The 19,281-nt window shown below is 32.2% G+C and overlaps 2 protein-coding genes and 1 pseudogene across 2 annotated transcripts; 1 reads left to right on the top strand and 2 right to left on the bottom strand.

Moving 5' to 3' along the window:
* Positions 1-2,336: 2,336 nt before the first annotated feature.
* On the bottom strand, positions 2,337-2,696 carry LOC142634991 (uncharacterized). The gene has a single exon (XM_075809215.1). It carries the CDS (start codon positions 2,694-2,696, stop codon positions 2,337-2,339), a length of 360 nt encoding a protein of 119 aa, XP_075665330.1.
* Positions 2,697-8,816: 6,120 nt separating this feature from the next.
* LOC142637354 (ethylene-responsive transcription factor WIN1-like) lies at positions 8,817-10,103 on the top strand. Its single transcript, XM_075811631.1, has 2 exons — positions 8,817-8,963; positions 9,365-10,103. Exons 1-2 carry the CDS (start codon positions 8,884-8,886, stop codon positions 9,846-9,848), a joined length of 564 nt encoding a protein of 187 aa, XP_075667746.1. The 5' UTR covers positions 8,817-8,883; the 3' UTR covers positions 9,849-10,103.
* A 6,882-nt stretch (positions 10,104-16,985) lies between these two features.
* LOC142634990 (SNW/SKI-interacting protein A-like) lies at positions 16,986-17,556 on the bottom strand (annotated as a pseudogene).
* Between the last annotated feature and the right edge of the window lie 1,725 nt (positions 17,557-19,281).

The following is a 19,281-nucleotide window of genomic DNA, read 5'->3' as shown; positions in this document are numbered from 1 at the left end:
ACTGCCTAACAGGTTGCTGCCTAACGGGTTGAATAAGAGGAGGAACATCACAAGCTGAATTAGAAGAGGTAGAAATAAGGTGAACAAGGTCAGGAAACTCATTAGGTGGAACAGCCAGATCTGAAGATAAGGAAGGAGTGAGTTCTGCAATAGGAAAAGAGGGACTAGACTTTGGAATAACAGGTTGAGCAGGAAACATGGAAGGGTAGGAAGGCAGAGAAGCTGACTTAGGATGTGACAACCAATGTTTAAAAGGAAAAATAGTTTCCTTGAAAACAACATCTCTAGAGGCAAAACAAGTTTTAGTAGCCAAATCATAGACCTTATAACCCTTAGTACCAAAAGGATAACCAAGGAATATACAAGGCTTAGCCCTGGCATCAAACTTTTTCCTATCTCTAGATAAGGTTGACACAAAACACAAACAACCAAATTTTTTTAAATGACCATAAGAAGGAGAATGTCCTAAGAGTTTCTCATAAGGAGTAATATTTTGAAGAAGTGGACTAGGTGTTCTATTGATCAAATAAGTGGCAGTTAGAAAACAATCACCCCAAAACTTGATAGGTAAGTTGGCTTGAAATCTCAATGCTCTAGCTACAGTGAGGAGATGTTGGTGTTTTCTCTCAACAACTGAATTTTGTTGAGGAGTTTCAACACAAGGCAGTTGGTGCATAATCCCTTTAGATGCATAAAAAGAATTCAAAGAAAATTTAGGTCCATTTTCTGATCTAATGACCTTAATAGGAAGTTTAAATTGAGTAAGAATGAGATTATAAAAGGCTTGGATTAGAGAGGAAACCTCAGACTTGTGTTTCATCAGAAAAACCCAAGTGCAACTACTATAGTCATCTACCAAGGTGAGAAAATACCTAGAACCATTAAGTGATGGTGTGGAATAAGGACCCCAGATATCAACATGTAGATGAATGAGAAATGGAAGTAGGAAAATGTAATCTCCTTTGCTTAGCTAGTGGATAGATAGAACAATCAAGAGTGTTATTATTGCAAGAAATGATAGTTGGTACAACAGATTGTAACAATTCAAGTCTCTTGGTAGATGGATGACCTAACCTACGATGCCATAGACTAGTTGTATCAACAGAAGACACATTACAAGAATTAAGAGCTGTTACAATTTGAGAAGAAGATGAAAGTTTGGAAAGAGCAGTTGAAACACATGGTGGCAAACTATCTTGCAAGGTGCTTTGTAATGTGTATAATCCACCTTGATTTCTACCCAACCCTATCATCTTCCAGAGCTGTAAGTCCTGAATAAAATAGTATTGTGAAAGGAAAATGCAACAACAAGAAGGATGTTGGGTCAGTTTACTAATGGATATTAGATTAAAAGAGAAGCTAGGTATACAAAGCACATTGTGAAGAATTAAGGTAGATGATAGTTGCACAATTCCAATATGTGTGACCTTAGCCATATCACCATTAGGAAGCATAACATAAATTTGTACTACAAAAGTAATGGAGATGAAAAAGGCTAACGAATGTATCATATGATCAGTGGCTCCACTGTCAAGAATCCAATTAGTGGATTGAATATGAGAAGTATTGATGGATGAAGAGAAAACTGAATAGTCAAGGGAAGGAGTAGACCATATACCTGATATTTCATGCCCTTGAAGATCAAGTGAAGGCTGAGTGATGATGTTTGCAACCTGATGGGTATCTGTAGCTCCCTCAGAAGGTCCTTGAGTACCAAAATGACATTTTGAGTTCAATAATCCAAGTAGCTGCTGATATTCCGTTTTAGTGAGGCTAACACCTTCACTTGCATCTTCTTCAGAGGTAATGACATTATTGGCAAATGGTAAGGTAGTGGAAATTTGGCCTTTAGCAGACTTGAACTTATAGCCAGAAGGGTATCCATGCAACTTGTAGCACTTATCAACCATATGACCCATAGCACCATAGTGAGTGCATTGTGGCCCACCTTTCTTAGCATACTTAACATTCTTTGCTGCCAAAGCTGAAGCTAAAGCAGCTGCAGTGTCAAGCTGCATCTTCTTGGTAGCACCCACCTTCCTTTGCTTCTCATCTTGAAGTATAAGAGAGAAAACCTTCCTCAAAGGAGGCACAGGATCTATAAGAAGAATCTGTCCTCTGACAGCAGCATAAGTTTCATTCAACCCCATCAAAAAAGACATTGTACAATCCTCCACTTGATGACCACAGGTACATGTCCTAAAATTGGTGAATTCATCCAAAAGTCCCTTAAATTTTGTGTATTATGCATTGATGGATAAATTCTCTTGAGTCAAAGCACTAATCTCCTTTCTCAACTCAAAGATCCTAGGCCCATTACCTTGCCCATATCTATACTACAAATCAATCCATACATCTCTGGCAGTCTTGAAATACACTATACTAGGTTGTAAATCCTTAGAAACAGAATTAAACAACCAAACTAAGACAGTGCTGTTACACTTACACCAGGCTGTGTAATAGGGATGATCAACAGATTGAGGTTTAGGAATGGAGCCATCAATAAATTCCAGTTTGATCTTGGCATCCAAGGAGATTAGAATAGCCCTACTCCAAGTGTTATAATTCTCCTCAGTAAGAGGCTGAACCACCAATGAAGCACCAGGATTGTCACCACTAGATAGGAAATATGGACTGGAGGAATTTTCCCAAGGTTGGGCAGTACGAGTAGTTGCACTAGATGTACTTTCAGTCATGCTTAGTGCAAAGATGAAGATACAGAGTCCCAAACAAGAATTAACAAAAGAAAAACCAGAGTTGATTTTCCAGAGAATGCTTCAAAGGATAAGCAGCAAATGTAGTGATATGATGTACCACCAAATCAAATCAAGATTCAATTTACAATCTTGATTGAATCACAACAGAGAACAACAAATTGGAAATTGAAACCCTAAGATTGAAAGAGAACAAATCTAGATTCAATTTACAATCTTGATGAACTCACTGCAAATTGGGAATTGAAAACCCTAAGATTGAAAGAAATCAATTTCCAATATGAAGAAGAGAATCTAGATTTCAATTTTGCTAAAGAAATCAAAACCTAGAAGATGATGAACTTAGTGCAAGAATCAATCAGAAACACAATGAAGAAACTTTCTAATTGTTCTGGAAGAAGCACCAAGAAATTGAAAAATGAAATTGAACTAGGAAGAATCAAAGAATACCAGACTTGAACAATTCTCTGAACTAGTTTTGCTCTGATACCATGTTGAAATCAGAATGCAAGCTCGAAGGTTCAGCTATGAAGGAAAAGGAAATATACAGAGAGTGTGAACATCGTGAGCTTGAGAAAAATGATTTTGTGTATTTGATTAAATATCTGCTCTGTCCTTATATATTGGGAGCAGAGGAGTGGGAATTACATAACAGAATGACTAACCTACTATCCAATCTAATCATGACAAGTGGCACCACAATGTAACTAATGAACCTACTCTTATGTACAAACGACATGCCGTTGTGTACATCTAACACTAAAACACTTATTACATAGTAAGTAGTTTAAGCAGTAAAATAAGAAACAAGACACTTGCATTGGTTTGTCAATCTGTGCTTCAATCAATCTTCAATTTTTAACATAAAAAATTTGACAAAATAAAAAGACAAATTTGGACTCATTTATCGGTAACATTTAATAGAAGTTGACAAAAATACCTTAATTGAATAAACTTGAAACTTAAAGGACTTAATTAAATGGAAGTAAAGTTATAGGCTTAGCATGATTGAGTAGGAGTTTTGCAAGTTATTACTTTGAGTTCAAATTTGGGCATGGAAATTGTTTAGGTCAAATCTTTCTACCAAACTACCAGTCACAAGGTAATGGAGTTCTTAGTTCTTCCACAATATTATTGAGTCTACATCAAAGGTTGTGGCAAATAAAATCACTCCAACATGATTTTCATCAAGTTTAGCTTCTATCCAATGCATTTGAGCGCTGAACATGATATGAACATAAAACATGTTCCAAATTGACCACGTATCATTCTTGTGATGAAAACTTTTCCCATTTTCACTAACCTGCTGTATAGTCTTCACCAATCAATATTTTCATTCTAGTGAACAGAGGATAAGATTTATTTTATCTGTATTTGTGTTTGAATATATGAAGGATTTTAAAAATCCATCTTTCTTTGAATTCTTAAATTTCTATTTAATTGATTAATGTATAATATTTCAAATCCTCATTATCAATGGAATCAAATGACCTCTCAATTGATTAGAAATTCATTTCAACCTGCTAAAATCCACTATTCGAAAGAAGTTTTTTTTTCACCTTAAATTATTTGAATGAAAATTAGATCACGTGGAAATGAAACCATATTGAAAACTTTAATGATACATTCCATACCTTTGTAACTAACCAGAACAAGCAATTGTTATTGGTTGGTATAGCTTTGGTCATTAGCCAACTTTGGTTATACACAGCGATGCTATCTCTACCAAGTAATAAGGTACTAGTCTTTTACTGGAAGCAGTGAAGTAATGTGCACGTTGGCTCATGCTTGGGGCCAAGTGGTCCTTCTCCATTGATGATTCTCGAAGTTACATCAGTTATTTCCTTCACTTATGCAGCATAAACATACAATACCAGAAGCATTCTCAGACTCAACCAACGCAATCTATGTAATATTCTACCTCACTTTACATTACTGAATAATGCTAACATCTTACTTATATAACCTATATATAAACGTTGTGGGGTAAATCAATTTTCCTTTAAATGGTATTGGTTGGGAATGAGATGTAGTACAGCTTGGTAGTGTGTTTGCTTTGGGTGAAAAATGTCACAGGTTCAAATTCTACCATCTTTACCTAGTACTTATCTTATGAGTAATAATTGTAACAAGGGATCAATTGAATATAACTCAGCATAATCCTTAAGACACTACTAGTTTAGCAAAGAATTTGTTGACAAAAGGATCAGTTTAAAGTCATCATGTTATGGATTTAGTTCTGGTTCAATAGCCCATGCAATTATATATCACTCCCATGTGAGATGTAAAAATTAATCACATAAAAAAGTTAGAAAGTTAGAAGGTTAAAAAAAAAAAAAAATCCTAATCAGCTTTTACATCCCACATGAGATTGACAATTACATGTTGCAATAGCCCCAATCATTGCATGAGATTGACAATTGCACGTTGCAATAGCACTTGATTCAAATCCTCATGCTATGTCTATTGAACTTTGAGAATGAACCAAATCAGAAGGTTTTCTATAAAACACTAAATTAATATTGTTATCAATGTATCTTTGATTAGCTCATTAATGTCCTATCATGAATCTTATCATGATCAATGATTGCACTTGATTCTTTCATTCAACTATATACAGTATATATATTCCGCTTTATATTTCCTCATTTGGCTATTTATTTTCATGTATAGACAGTTTATTTATCTCTTAGATAATTAAACTACATTATTTTATTTATTTATTATTATTATTATATATTTAAATTGACAGTGATGGAGCCAAGATTTTAGTTTAGGGGAGCAAGATAAAAATAAAAGGGTAGTGAAGACAGTTTATTCCAAAAAGATTTAATTAGTATAATTAATAAACAGTTGACTAATTAAATAAAAATTTTGATTAACATATAAAATATAATGCAAGAGTTAAATTAAATTTTGTGTGCCTAACATTAGATTTAGTGTAATTGTTGTTGTACTTAAGATATTTCATAGTACAGCTTGGTAGCGTGTTTGATTTGGGTAAAAAATATCAGAGGTTAAAATTTTACCATATTTACCTAGTACTTATCTTATGAGTAATAAATGTAACAAGGGTTCAGTTGAATCCTCATGCTATGTCTATTGAAATTTGAGAATGAACCAAATCAGAAGGTTTTCTATAAAACACTAAATTAATATTGTTATCAATGTATCTTTGATTAACTCATTAATGTCCTATTATGAATCTTATCATGATCAATGATTGTACTTGATTCTTTCATTTAACTATATACAGTATAGAAACTGATAGTGGTGTATATCTAAAAGGGTTTAACTTTTGGATACACAGCACAAACTTGAATATCATCCTGTGTGTGTTAAAATACTTAGTATTCTAAAAAAAAAAAACTATATATAGTATTTATATTCTACTTTATATTTCCTCATTTCGCTATCTATTTCCATGTATAGGCAGTGCATTTATCCTTTAGATAATTAAATTACATTATTTATTTATTTATTATTATTTTTAGACATATATTTAAATTGACAACGGTGGAGCCAAGATTTTAGTTTAGGAGCAAGATGAAAGTAAAAGGGTAGTGAAGACAAATTTTATTCCAAAAATATTTAATTAGTATAATTAATAATAAGTTAACTAATTAAACAAAAATTTGGATTAGCATATAAAATATAATGCAAGAGTTAAATTAATTTTTTTGTGCCTAACATTAGTTTAAGTGTAATTGTTGTTGTACTTAAACATATTTCATAGGTAAAAATGAAAGAAAGATATTTCATAGGTGACTATGAAAGAAATAAATAAAACAATCAACATATAGCCATTTTTATATGAACTTAAAAGATTAATCTAAATATAAGATATCAAACAAATCATTTTATTACTTAAAAGTAAATTGAAAAATAAATTAACATAGAAGCATCAAAAGTATGATAATATACTTTTTCTTTTCAAATGGTCTATCTATGACTTATTTTTTAAAATAGATTTAAAGCAACTTAAAAGTATTAATTTTTATTCATTCCATCCTATATTGTGTTTATTGTAAAAGGATTGCAGAAGAATTAAAGAAATCACAACGAAAAAAATTTGACACATTGGTTGGATTGCCGTGATAATATAACATTTTGTAACTTTAAGGCTATTCATTGTACACAAAAGAGTTTTTCTCTTGATTATATTAAATGAGTTAGAAATATTTTCGACATGAAAGTTCAAGTACAACACTATTACTAAAAAGGAAGAGTGATTTTTTTTAATGGGAATATCATGAGCTTCTTATTAATCATGATTGATGAATTTGGAAATTTGCATTAGAAGTGGAGTCAAGAATGATAGCCCATAGCACGATTACATACAGACCATAAGCTTAAAGCAAACAGAATTACTACAAAACAAATACTACATCTAAATGGGAGAGTTTTTCTTTCTTAAAACTCGTTCTCTCAAATGATGTAATTTCTTTTTGTTCTATTTAATAAAATTCTAATCTTCCTGTATAAAAAAAGGGAGATATATTAAACTGTTAAGCTAATAAATTAATGAAATTGATGTAAATAAAATTTCCATGGATTTACAAGATAATGTTCATAATATACCTACTTATATAAGCGATGGGCGTTTTATGGTCGGGGCTTTGAATTCGCCATGGTACCAACTACCAAGTCATAAAGGTAAGGCAAAGACGTGTATAACCCAAATTCATTGGTACAACCTTTTTATTATGAGATGATCATTGGTACAACCATAGTACACCGTCAATTTTTTTCCCACAATATGTTGCTGTGCTCGTGATGAGAAAATATGATCCTGACTGTACATTACCATAAATATTCTACTATGCCACCTCCAAAACTGAGCTCGGTGCATTATGGTTTGGTCGACATAGACATTATTGCTTTTGATGCACATAATATCCCCAAAAAAACAGCCAAAATTTGCTCAAATAAATATGTTAATTTAGGCTATTCTTGCAGATCACAAATCTCCTAGAAGGATTGCCTTGAAAAGGTCATCTTTAAAGGCATAATGGCCATGCCGGATATAAAGGATCCTTAACCTTATAGTGAATGTTTAAAATAAGGTGTTATATGCCAAAAAAGGTTGTTATTCATAACTTTGCTTATCTTCTTATTTGTTCAAAGTGGTTTCCAAATTAGTCTTAGGAGCTAATTTAATTACTAAACAATACGCAATTGAGTATGAAAAATTCATCCCCAACAAAGAACAGAATTGTTATTACAAAACAATTGCAAAGAAACAGAGACAAATTAAACTCTCTTCTTTAAGTTAATTTAGATCATTGATGACACTACAACTATAGCACAGACTGACTACCACTACTCCAAGTACAGCTGTAAATTATAAAGCTAAGTTCTTGCATTATGTTTTATTGCAACAAACCAGAAATCCAACTACGCTACAAATTTTTAGTTTTCTTATTCAAAATAGTTTCAGAAGGCATACCAAAAGTTGCTTGATTTCTAGCACATTTGATGAGAAGAATTATTAATTGCCACTTCAATGTATGTATTCGAATCATCTTTCAATGATGGGAACTAAAGCTGCCAGCCTGCCACCTTCATGAACTTGTGGATTGCCTACATTTACAGTATAAATATTGAGCTTAGAATATTCACTTCAGTAAGTGATTTTCAAAATAAGCAAAGTAATGATAACACAATGTTATGAATCACGCTGTGAAGGGTCCATTAGGAGTAAAGACTCTACGGATTATCTGTATGTAATTCATATCTTGGATATGCAGAAATACTCATAAATGACTTTGATTATTACTTTCTTTCCAATAGCGTAGCGCTGAGGGTGAGAGTGCAAAAGCAGCATCACTAAATTTGTGTAAATAGCGACATATGCTAGTTAAGAAAGTTCTTTATGAGGTTGGACTCCTTAGAGCCCATATGTTGGGCACACAATGTGGTTATATTAATGTTACTGGACCACAAAAAGGACTATATTAGTTAAAAAGTCATTCTGTGAAGTCATACAAATTAATTGTCATTTGGTTAAACTCAAGTGGTGTAATTGTTAGGCTGTTAAGCACATGATAGTGTGACATACCATGATCAATTCTCATAAATCTCAAGCACCAGGTCCTTCAGTTCAAGGCACTTTACACCCCCCTCCTTCTCTCTCTCTCTCTCTCTGTGTGTGCCAGGCTTTGCAAATATGGTACAATCAAAGAAGTTCAGAGGTGTCAGGCAACGCCACTGGGGCTCATGGGTGGCTGAGATTCGTCATCCATTACTGTACTTTCAACAAACTCTTGCTAGATATCTTCTCACAACATGCATATAACACATGCTTCAAAATTTCTCCTTTTCTTTTCTTCCCTCTTCCAACTACTACTAGTTTGTAGTACACTTTGCTTCCAACAATAAGAATTCCGGATATACCATGAATAAGTACATTAGAGCCTAAATTTTCTGCGACTGTCATAAAATATCGGATCATTTGTATGTCTGTGTGTAAATTTCTTCTTATAGAAACTGGATAAGTAGAACTCTCAAATATATATTCAATTTTATAGTTGCATATATATGGTTATTATGTATATCCTACAACTTTGTTATTATAACATGAGTATATTCTATGTGCGACATATTTATAAGCAGTCCATATTGACTCCTATGTTATTCATGTGTTGTAGGAAAAGAAGGGTGTGGCTTGGGACGTTTGAAACTGCAGAAGAAGCAGCGCGAGCCTATGATGAGGCAGCCATTTTGATGAGTGGTCGTAATGCCAAAACAAACTTCCCAGTGGTCACAAATCAAATAGGCAATGACAACAACTCTAATACATCTTCATCCAATAGTGCACTCTCTAAAGTCCTTAGTGCAAAGCTTCGCAAATGTTGCAAACTCCCATCGCCGTCTCTTACTTGCCTCAGGCTTGACACAGAGAATTCCCATATTGGGGTTTGGCAAAAACGTGCAGGTACTTCTTCTGATTCCAATTGGGTGATGATGGTTGAACTAGGAGAGAAAAGTGGACAAGGTGTGCCCGAGAAAAACTTGCCTGCAGTATCAAACAAAGCCGAAATAGAGGCTCGGCAGCCTGAAGGTGGAGATGGGATAAATGAGGAGGAGAGGGTTGCATTGCAGATGATTGAGGAACTCCTGAATAGAAATTAAAAATACCAAGTACTTTCAACTTCACATGGGGCTAGCTGAGCAAAGCATGGGGACTTCCATGTGCTCAGCTCTTGTCATTACTTTGTGTTTGTTTGTTTGTTTAAAATAGAGGTTTGTTATTTGAGATCGTAAGGAGGAGGTTATAAGCCTTACCCTCAATATGTTTATTTACACCTCCATAGATATTTAGGTTGTCCATCTTTCTAGGAACTAGAAAGTGTTTAGTTACTATGGAAATTTATTAGTAGTATTTTATGTAGCAACAAATTTTACTTGTGGGAGTTCATAGTAAATAAATTGTGTTTTTATTCAGTTCCCTTCTTCTTCTTCTTCTTCTTCTTTTATTTATTTATTTAAACTCCCTCGTTCCATCTCTATATATATTCTTCTTGCACGTGTATTAACATGAGCTTTTGGTAAAACTGTTTGGTTTGCGTGCAGTATCTCTTGCTTTGACATATGTAACATTCTTCTCAAAGCATGTGAATCTCACAATTTTGAGAAAAATGTTGCATATATCGAATGTATGAGATACTTATTGTTACTAATAAATCATAAAATTAAGCTCTATCTCTCAAGAATTTTGAAATCATAGACCAAATGGGATTTTAGATAATTGATTTTGAATTGTTCCAATCACCTAGAGAAGAGAGATTTTATTGAAGCATGCACCATGATATTAGTATTTCTCGTCTCGCACTTTCGTGGTAAGAATTAAGTACTTACGATGAAATGGTATCAAATACCCATTTACAATGAAATTCATTGTTATGTGCACTTTTATCTTTGTTAAGAGTTTTGTAACTTTACTGGTTGACATTTCTTAATATTTTAAAAACATTTAGGATTTACATCCTCCTTTCCCATTGTAAGTATATATATATGCCAATTGTACCCTAAGAAAAATATCCAAACCAAGTTAAAAACTGTAACTATATTCTATATACATATAGAGGAGGATGCCTAACCCCTTTACTATGATAAAGAATACTAAAGAGTAAATGGTGGATGAAAGATTACATCGACAAAGACATAATGTTTCTTATATATAAAAATAATGCTGAAGATGCAAACTATTTTACAAATAAAACTTACAAACTGATGATGTAGTAAGCAATTATTGGTAAATGAAAAAGTAATAATAACATTGGGCCTAGATGAAAACAATAAGAGGTTAGCCTAGCTAGTAAAATAATTTGTGGATGTAGCATTACTTTATATATAAACCATCACAAGAACCAACTATAAACATCAAATCATTCATAAGGACTCTCTAGCTTCTTTTGAACACTTGGTCTTAGATGCAAAGCTAATTGCAGAATCGTCTAGTTTTATTAGTTTTTTCACATGGATGACGCTAAGTCAATTCTATTTCTTATAATGTTGCTAGGTATGCTAGGAATGTCACAAATTTTTTGGTATAGATGAAGGATATTTCTCTTCACCTAAACGATATATTTCAAGCCGATTTGACCTTTCTTTAATTTAAATCCTAGCTTCATTCTCAAAAAATAAAATAAGAAAAAGAAATCATTCATTATATATATATTTTTTAAAGAATGTGACCCTAACATTAATAATTACTAGTGTGTAGTCTTGTGCATATGCACAATTACAATTTAAAAAAAATTATAATTATATGGTTTAAATTATACATTTTTTTTTAAGAGGTTCAAATTATACATGGTATTAGCTTACACTTTTTTTAAGTCATACATTTTTAAAATATGTAATGATTTCTCATTATATATATATATATATATATATAAAGTTTGGTTATAAATTTAGTTGTATTTAATGGCTGCAATTGCATCCAATATATTTTTGTTGGATGTGAATTTTGATAAATTTATCGTTGGATTATATTTCATTTATATATCCTTCATGCTTGCAAAATTTTTAGAAGATCTAAGATTAATAACTATGTCATCAATTAAATATTTAAATTTAAAGTTTTGAAGTCTAATGTTATGCATAAAAAATAAGTTTATGAATTGAATAGTAAATAACATTCGAATGACATGAAATTTGACATACGTGTTAAGAATATAAAAAACATGCACTCTAATGATTATATTTTTAAATAATATAGATGTGTTAATTGTTTTAGTGGAATTTGTAGCCAAACTTTTTCCACTACATAATGGACGCGAGACACTCTTTAAAAATTGATAGATTGTGGGCATTTAATTTTTTGTTTTTTGAGAAAGTACTTAAAAATAACTTTAGTATCTGGGAGTAGGACACTTTTGACAAAATTTTAAATTCATACCAACTTATTTGCCATATGAATAAAACTAATAATGGTCATTTTTTTTATGTACAGTAATTGGGGCAAAAAGAGACAGAAAAAAATTATATACAATTTGTGTATTGATGTGAATGTTAACATATTTGGATCACTTAAAAGATTCAAAGAAACTTTATTTTATTTTTAATTTTCCTAAGTGAAAAGTAGTCAAATTCTTAAGAATTGATTGTCTCATTATCAGTACTTCACGAGGAAATTATCAGTACTTCATGAACATAAGAATTGATTATCTCATTAATGTCAAAATCAATGACTCAAATAGACATGCATAAATTGACATGAAGTTATCAAACAAAGAATGATGTGAATGACTTAGGGCATTTAGTATGAGTGTTTAAAAATTTAAAATTATTTATGAATATTTATGTGAATAAAAAAATAGTGTAAAAATATTTATATTATTATTTAAAAATTAAAAAAATTATTTAAAAGAAATAATATATAAAAAAATCCAAATTATTTTTTTCATGCTTATATATGACACTGACAATGACTGTGACAACTTAATTTGTACTTAAAAAATAGCATTTATTATTAAAAATTCTTCAAACTTATTCCATGACGTAACATTGATGTGATTGGTTGATATTTATAATCACACACTATAATTTTGAATTATTTTCGCGATTCTACTAAAAATATAAAAGTGCTTTCCACGTGAACTTTTCAGAATTCAGATCCAAATGCCAGACTCTCATCCATTCAAAGGACTAGCTACTCTTAAAAGGCATCATCGGATCTTTCAAGGCTTTAAAGGATGGACAAAATTTCTTTCTAAGTTAGTATGTAAAGAAATTCTTCAAATTTTTCATATATTTTTTTTAGTGTGAATTTTAAAAATTTAACAGTTGAATTTTATGTTATTTATATTCTTAATATGTGTATCAAATTTGTTCAAATTAGATATTATTTACTATTTAATTAATTAACTTATTTTTTATATATAACTTTAAATTACAAAAATTTAAAATTATAATATTTATTTGATGACACAGCAATTGATATTTGATCTTCTTGAAATTTTGTAAGCATTAAGAATGTAATAAGAATATGCAATCTAACGGTTAGATTTTCAAAATTCACACTCAATATAAAGATATATGATGAGTTTGTAGAGTTTATCTTCAAACTAGTTTTGAGAAAAACTTCATTCTTAAAAGAAATTGCTAAATTTTGGAGTATCAAAGGCCACGTGAAGGAGATTCGTGAGGCTCTTGGCCAAGGCATTTGTACGTCTAGCAAAATCATAAAAGTTTCCTTGACTTAGAGTGGGGACTTCCTAGTGTCTACTTTTAGTTGGTTGATCATCAATTCCTCATCTCCGACTCATTGCATGAACTCTTTCATTTGCAGCTTTATACTGTATTTGAAGATCTGCTATTTTATCTTTGGGCAAATATAATTGAATAACCTTATTGTCTTACTATATTCACCTAGCTGTTTTTTTTTTTTTAAACGAAAAAAAAAAATTGTATCCATGCCCTATGTTTTAGAGATTATGCATCTTATTATACCCTTAATGGTTGAATCAAGATATATCATTATCCTTAAGTCAAACATACTCAATAATCCCTGTAGGTCAATCATTGTGTGCATATAACCTATATTGGGTGGGTTGGGTTCAAGTTATACTTAGTGTAACTCTCAGTAATGTTACACTACTTAAGTAAAAATATAATTCACAAAAGTAAGAATATAATTACTAGGGACTTGTAAAAATATGAGTTTTGCCGTATGTGAATCCTGTTTTACTCTCTTATCTCTCTAAATCTTTTATTTCATTCCTTTCATGTTAACATAAGAACAATATTAGAGACAAAAAAAATATTACAACTAGCCAAGAATCATGTAGTCCAATTGACACTTTCTGGTGTTTTCAACCGTGATATTGAGGATTTAATTCTCTCCGCTTCTATTGTAACTATCAAATTATAAAATTAAAAAAGAAAAGAAAAATATATTATAACTATTTTTATAATTTTTTGAGTTAATTGTGATTAATACAATATTATTCCAATGTGAAGACGTAATTAAAGATAGTACTTTTACATACATCACGATATATATTGCCTCAAAATTAGGAAAGTGTGGTGTTTAGTTTACACTTTTGATTGTACGCAACGGTAGATGTACACATTTTTTGCATTGCAATTGTGAATTGTGTACGGTTGTGTGCAATAACAAGTGTGCATTAGTATTTATTTATTAATTTTGGTAGAAAAGATAATATATTAAGGCTAAGTGGCAGCTGCCACAGAATTACAAAAACGATCCTGGGTCAAGCCCAATTTGTCAAAATGAGGGATACAATATCAGGGGGATGGGAATCAAAAACAACAAAAACCTCCTCCATATTTGCTCCTAGTCTAGCCAGTGCATCAGTACACCTAGGTAGGAAAAGTGTTTTTATTTTTTATTTTTTTTGGTGTGAGATCCACTCATGACAATAAGAGCCAGAAGCGCTGCACTTCTTTTGCAACAAGTTTACATCTCCTACTAGTAATAGGTCAGAAATCAATTAGTGTCTACTTAGTTGAAAGAAAAAAAATGGCATTTATTAATGGACATTCAATTCAATTAGTATGAACAGAGTTAAAGTGTTCAGTTACACTAGCTGCACAACTACATACATCTCATTGACGTTTTCAGACACAGCATGTGCCAAGTTATACGGTACAAATTCAGTTTCAAAATTGTTCGTCTTATCACATCGAAATAGAAGTGTACATCATGTAAATTTTCAAAATAGAGTGCCTATATCATTGGCAATGTTAAAATGAAGTGATTTTTAGGCTCTTTAGAAGATTATTTCATATATTTCATTGAATAACTCACAGTAGGCACCCTCTATTTGTACAATTTCAAATTGCAGTTTACATTCTAGTTCATTGTGCGATTGCTTAGCACTAATGTTTTTATAAACAGTGGTATAAGAGTATCATATGAGCATGGTTTAGCTACTCTCACACAATCCTCCCCAATAATTTTTCACTAACACGATGTCGCATAAGCAAAAGAACCAGAGACAGTAAGGACATTCTACTGTCAATAAAAAATGAATCAGGGAACAACTTTTTAAATGACGCATCAAATGATCCTAATCACTAACAAAACTTACTGCAACTAGGATAAACTTTAATTACTGTGTGGCTACAATTGTAAAAATGGTATCCATTCCTTAAGCTAACTTATCTAAGTGGCCTAACTCTGGATTATTTAAGACTAACAAATACATTATATCATGACTTGCAGGAGTAAGAGATCCTAGAACATCTCTAAAAGCACACCAACCTATATTCATTCATTTGAAACCATTGATCTATTAAGTAAAATAGGAGCAATCACAAAACTGATAATAACAGCACAAATGAAAACCCCAAAAGACATCTATATTTAGAAGTATCTACTTAAGTTTAACTCATATAGCAGCCATTATTATTATCGAAAATAAGTACCCTCTTTTTCAAACACAAAACACACCACATGTAAGTATGGTTCAAGTAGAGTTTTTTTTTTTTTTTTTACAAGATAGATTTTCTACTCTAACTTAATCTAAGTGTATATGTGTGTGGAGTTCCCTCCTGGAGGCTTGAACCCCGGCCCTTGCCCCCCACACTCCATAAGCATTTATACCTGTGAAGTGACTATCGCACCAAGGGTGTGCGGTGGTCAAGTAGAGGTTAGGGAACCTGCACTGCAGTGTCCATAGTGTGACCCCACAGCCTTTAAAGTTTAAAGGTTATGTTTTTAGGTTTCCTCTTACTTCTAATCAAATCAGCAAACCTAGACAGGGCATTAACCCCATGAGCACAATTGTTGCAAGGTCACTGGCAGCTAGGATCACACAATCGAACCATCTAAGAAAAAATATAATTTATATATACGTGTGTGTGTGTGTGTGTAAGATATATAATATAAATGTTTTCAATGGCCTTGGATCAGATGCATCTCATTCAGCCATAAACAAGGGCTGGAGGGTTATGTCACACGGTGTGTGAGTTGTGTACTTACCACACACACACACACATATATGTTAAATTAAAATTTACTTATAAATTGATGTGCTAACTAAAGATAAATTAAAAAAAAAAAAAAAAGATTCAGTGGTGCTTAGAACTAGAATAAGCTACAAATCTATCATAGTCTGAAGAATAGAGGGACAGCACCTTGGATTTGTGCTTTTCTTTTTTCTCAGTTCTAGCAATCTAGCATCATTTACACCCAAAAACCCCATACAAGCAGTCAAAAGAAGCTGATTGCTATAAAATGTAGAGCCTGCAAGGGATTGCAACAAAGTAATTGCATCCCCAGCATCTTTAGTCATAACTAAAGCAAAACCTACAGGAAATTACATTACTTTAAACACCTAAAAACAGTTACAAAGTAAAATTCCTCACATACGACTTTACACAAATCGCACACACATCCTAGTACCATAAAAATTCCATTAAAATAAGTTTGATTAGGATTTGATTATCTAGGAAATGCAGAAGACTATGATCAGAATCAATGCGTGAAGTTTATCTGCTATGAAAGCTTTAACTTAAATCATATAACAAGAAAACAGAAATTTAAGAAAAGGATAACAGATAATCTCAAAGGAAAAAAAGAAGAAGAAGTTATATATGCACATCAAGCATGGCAGCAATAAATAGAAGAAAAATTGATAGCTTTTCTGCAACTACTAAAGGAAAACGAGACATCAAACTTATGAACAGAAATGCATATCCTTCACAAACCACTTCAAGGATCTAGGATTTCTTTTGCAGCTACAAAATTTTTTCATTCACTGTAAGCCCAACTAAAAAAAAAAAAAAAGAAGCTACTTAGTATTCTCTTTCAAATCCAATGCAAGTTCGAGTTGAACCTCTTTCATAGCCATCTCACATTGAAGATTCAGCACTTGCTCTCGTAGACTCTTCAGGACCAACTTTCTCAAGGGCTTTCTTACCCTCATTCACCTCTGTCAAGAACTGATCCAGTCCAAAATAATCCTCTTCAAATTCAAGTGGTCCATCTCTTGGACTAGTCATCCCCAACTGTTCTGTGGTTCCATATCTTGGAATCAACATTTTTGTTTGGCCTACTGTATAGGGTTGAAAGTGTTGTCTGAGCAGTAAACAAGGCCTTGTCATACACATTGTAATGGTCATCAGTTGCGAATCCAGAGTCCATTCCTCCTCTTCCTGCTCCTCCAGCAGAAGAAGCCATGCAAAGAGCAACCTTCTCACTAATATCTCGATCACTATCTCTTGTGATCTCGCTCTTCTTTGTCTCCATGGCGGCATCCTTGGCCTCCAACCTTCTCTCCCTCTCTCTTTCTTGGCATCACTCCTCAGGCATTTTCTCACGCAGCATACGTTCTTCCCTGCTTTCATGCTCATCATCAATGCTCATATCAGAACTATCATGGCAGCAGCAGGGGGTGCCACACCAGTTCTCTCAGAACGTGCCTCTTGAGCCAATGCCCTCAGCACACGTTCTTTGCTTTCCTTCTCCATCATCAACTCCTTTTGAACCATCGACCTCATGACTACAGCTTCTTGGGCCTTCTGCTCCGCAACATACAATGCCTTCTGAAGACCTCTACCATCAACTGCAAGACCTTATCAAGCGGAATGGTATAACCTTTCGGGTTCTTCCAATTAGAAACGCAAGGTGGGATTTACCAATCTTCTTGGTCCTTCACAGTGATAGGTCGAGGAGGAGAATGCATCACCATCACAGGTGGTGACAACCTGGAAGCCTTTGGAACATGCTTATCCATTATTTGATTATTGCTCTTTATCATCAGACCAAGACATCAATTGGTTTTTGGTGTAAGTGAAGATTGAATCATAAATTTCTTATTAAACCATCATAGACTTTACTAGTTGAGCTAACCAAAACCTACCATTATCTTTAATTTTTAATAATTAATTGATACCATTGTAAACACAAAATTTTCAATAGTAGAAAATCAAACAAAATGTGTTCCACAGATATGATTTTGTATTAATCAACTAGTGAGTACAATCTCTAGTTTGACTCTTTTACAAAAAAAAAAAAATGCTCATTTGATTCTATCTTCTTTATGGTCTTGACTCAAAAGAGAAATTTTCTACAATTTGGTTGAAAGGTGAAACAAATGGTCTTCACAACGAACCAAAGCAGTCTCTAGCTTTAAGCTTGTTAGAGATTTGTTGTCCTTCAAGTTCTTTAAACTTTCGAATGTTCTTCAAGTTTTTCAAGTTCTTCAAAAATTCTTCGAGTTCTTCAAAGATTCTTGAGACAGAATTTCTCCAGAGCTTGAGCTTCTTAAAAAACTTGATGTTGAAAATGAGAGGGGATGTCCTCTATTTATAGTGGTTTTAGAGGGTAAGGTCCACCATGAATTGATATGCTTAAAAATATGTAGTAGACTCTTGATTGACCCAAATTTTGCTTAGGGATAATTATCTTTATTTATCTTTTTTGGATAAAGATCATATTTTGATAAAGATAATAATCAACAAAGATAAATAATTATCTCTATTTAATTTATTTATCTAATAAAGATAATTATACATCAATTTTGAATAGAAAATTTATCTTTATCTTTATTTTATTTTAATAAAGATAACTATCCATAAACTTTGAATAGAGGATTTATCTTTATCTTGTGGGTCAAGTGACATGTGACAAATTTCAATATGCCAATGTAATATTAATTTGGATGATACATGTTATCATTTGATTTAATTAATTTAATGATATATTAATTTAGAATTTGTCACTAAATTTTTTGATGTGGCATTTTGTAATTGGCTTGACAAATTTTTGCCTCCTACAACCATGTGTTTTTTTTATAGAAGCGATACCATATTTTCTACTAATTGTGAATATACCTAACCAAAATAAATAAAATTGGTTTGGCTTGATCTAGCCTAACTTCCTCCAAAAAAAAATACCAATATGCCCAATATGTGAAGGAAAAGGTTTCTTGGATGTGAATTTTGAAATCTAATCGTTGGTTTACATATTTTCATCATTTCATCTATTGCTTGCAAAATTTTAAGAAAATTAAATATTAATAGTTATGTCTCAAATATTAATATGCTATGATAAGCATGTGCCACTAAATTGACAATATCAACTAACGTA

Source organism: Castanea sativa, chromosome 5 (assembly GCF_040712315.1).
Source record: "Castanea sativa cultivar Marrone di Chiusa Pesio chromosome 5, ASM4071231v1".
In the NCBI taxonomy this organism is placed as follows: domain Eukaryota; kingdom Viridiplantae; phylum Streptophyta; class Magnoliopsida; order Fagales; family Fagaceae; genus Castanea; species Castanea sativa.
The sequence above is the reverse complement of the archived record's forward strand: the minus strand, read 5'-3'. Positions and strand labels throughout refer to the sequence as shown.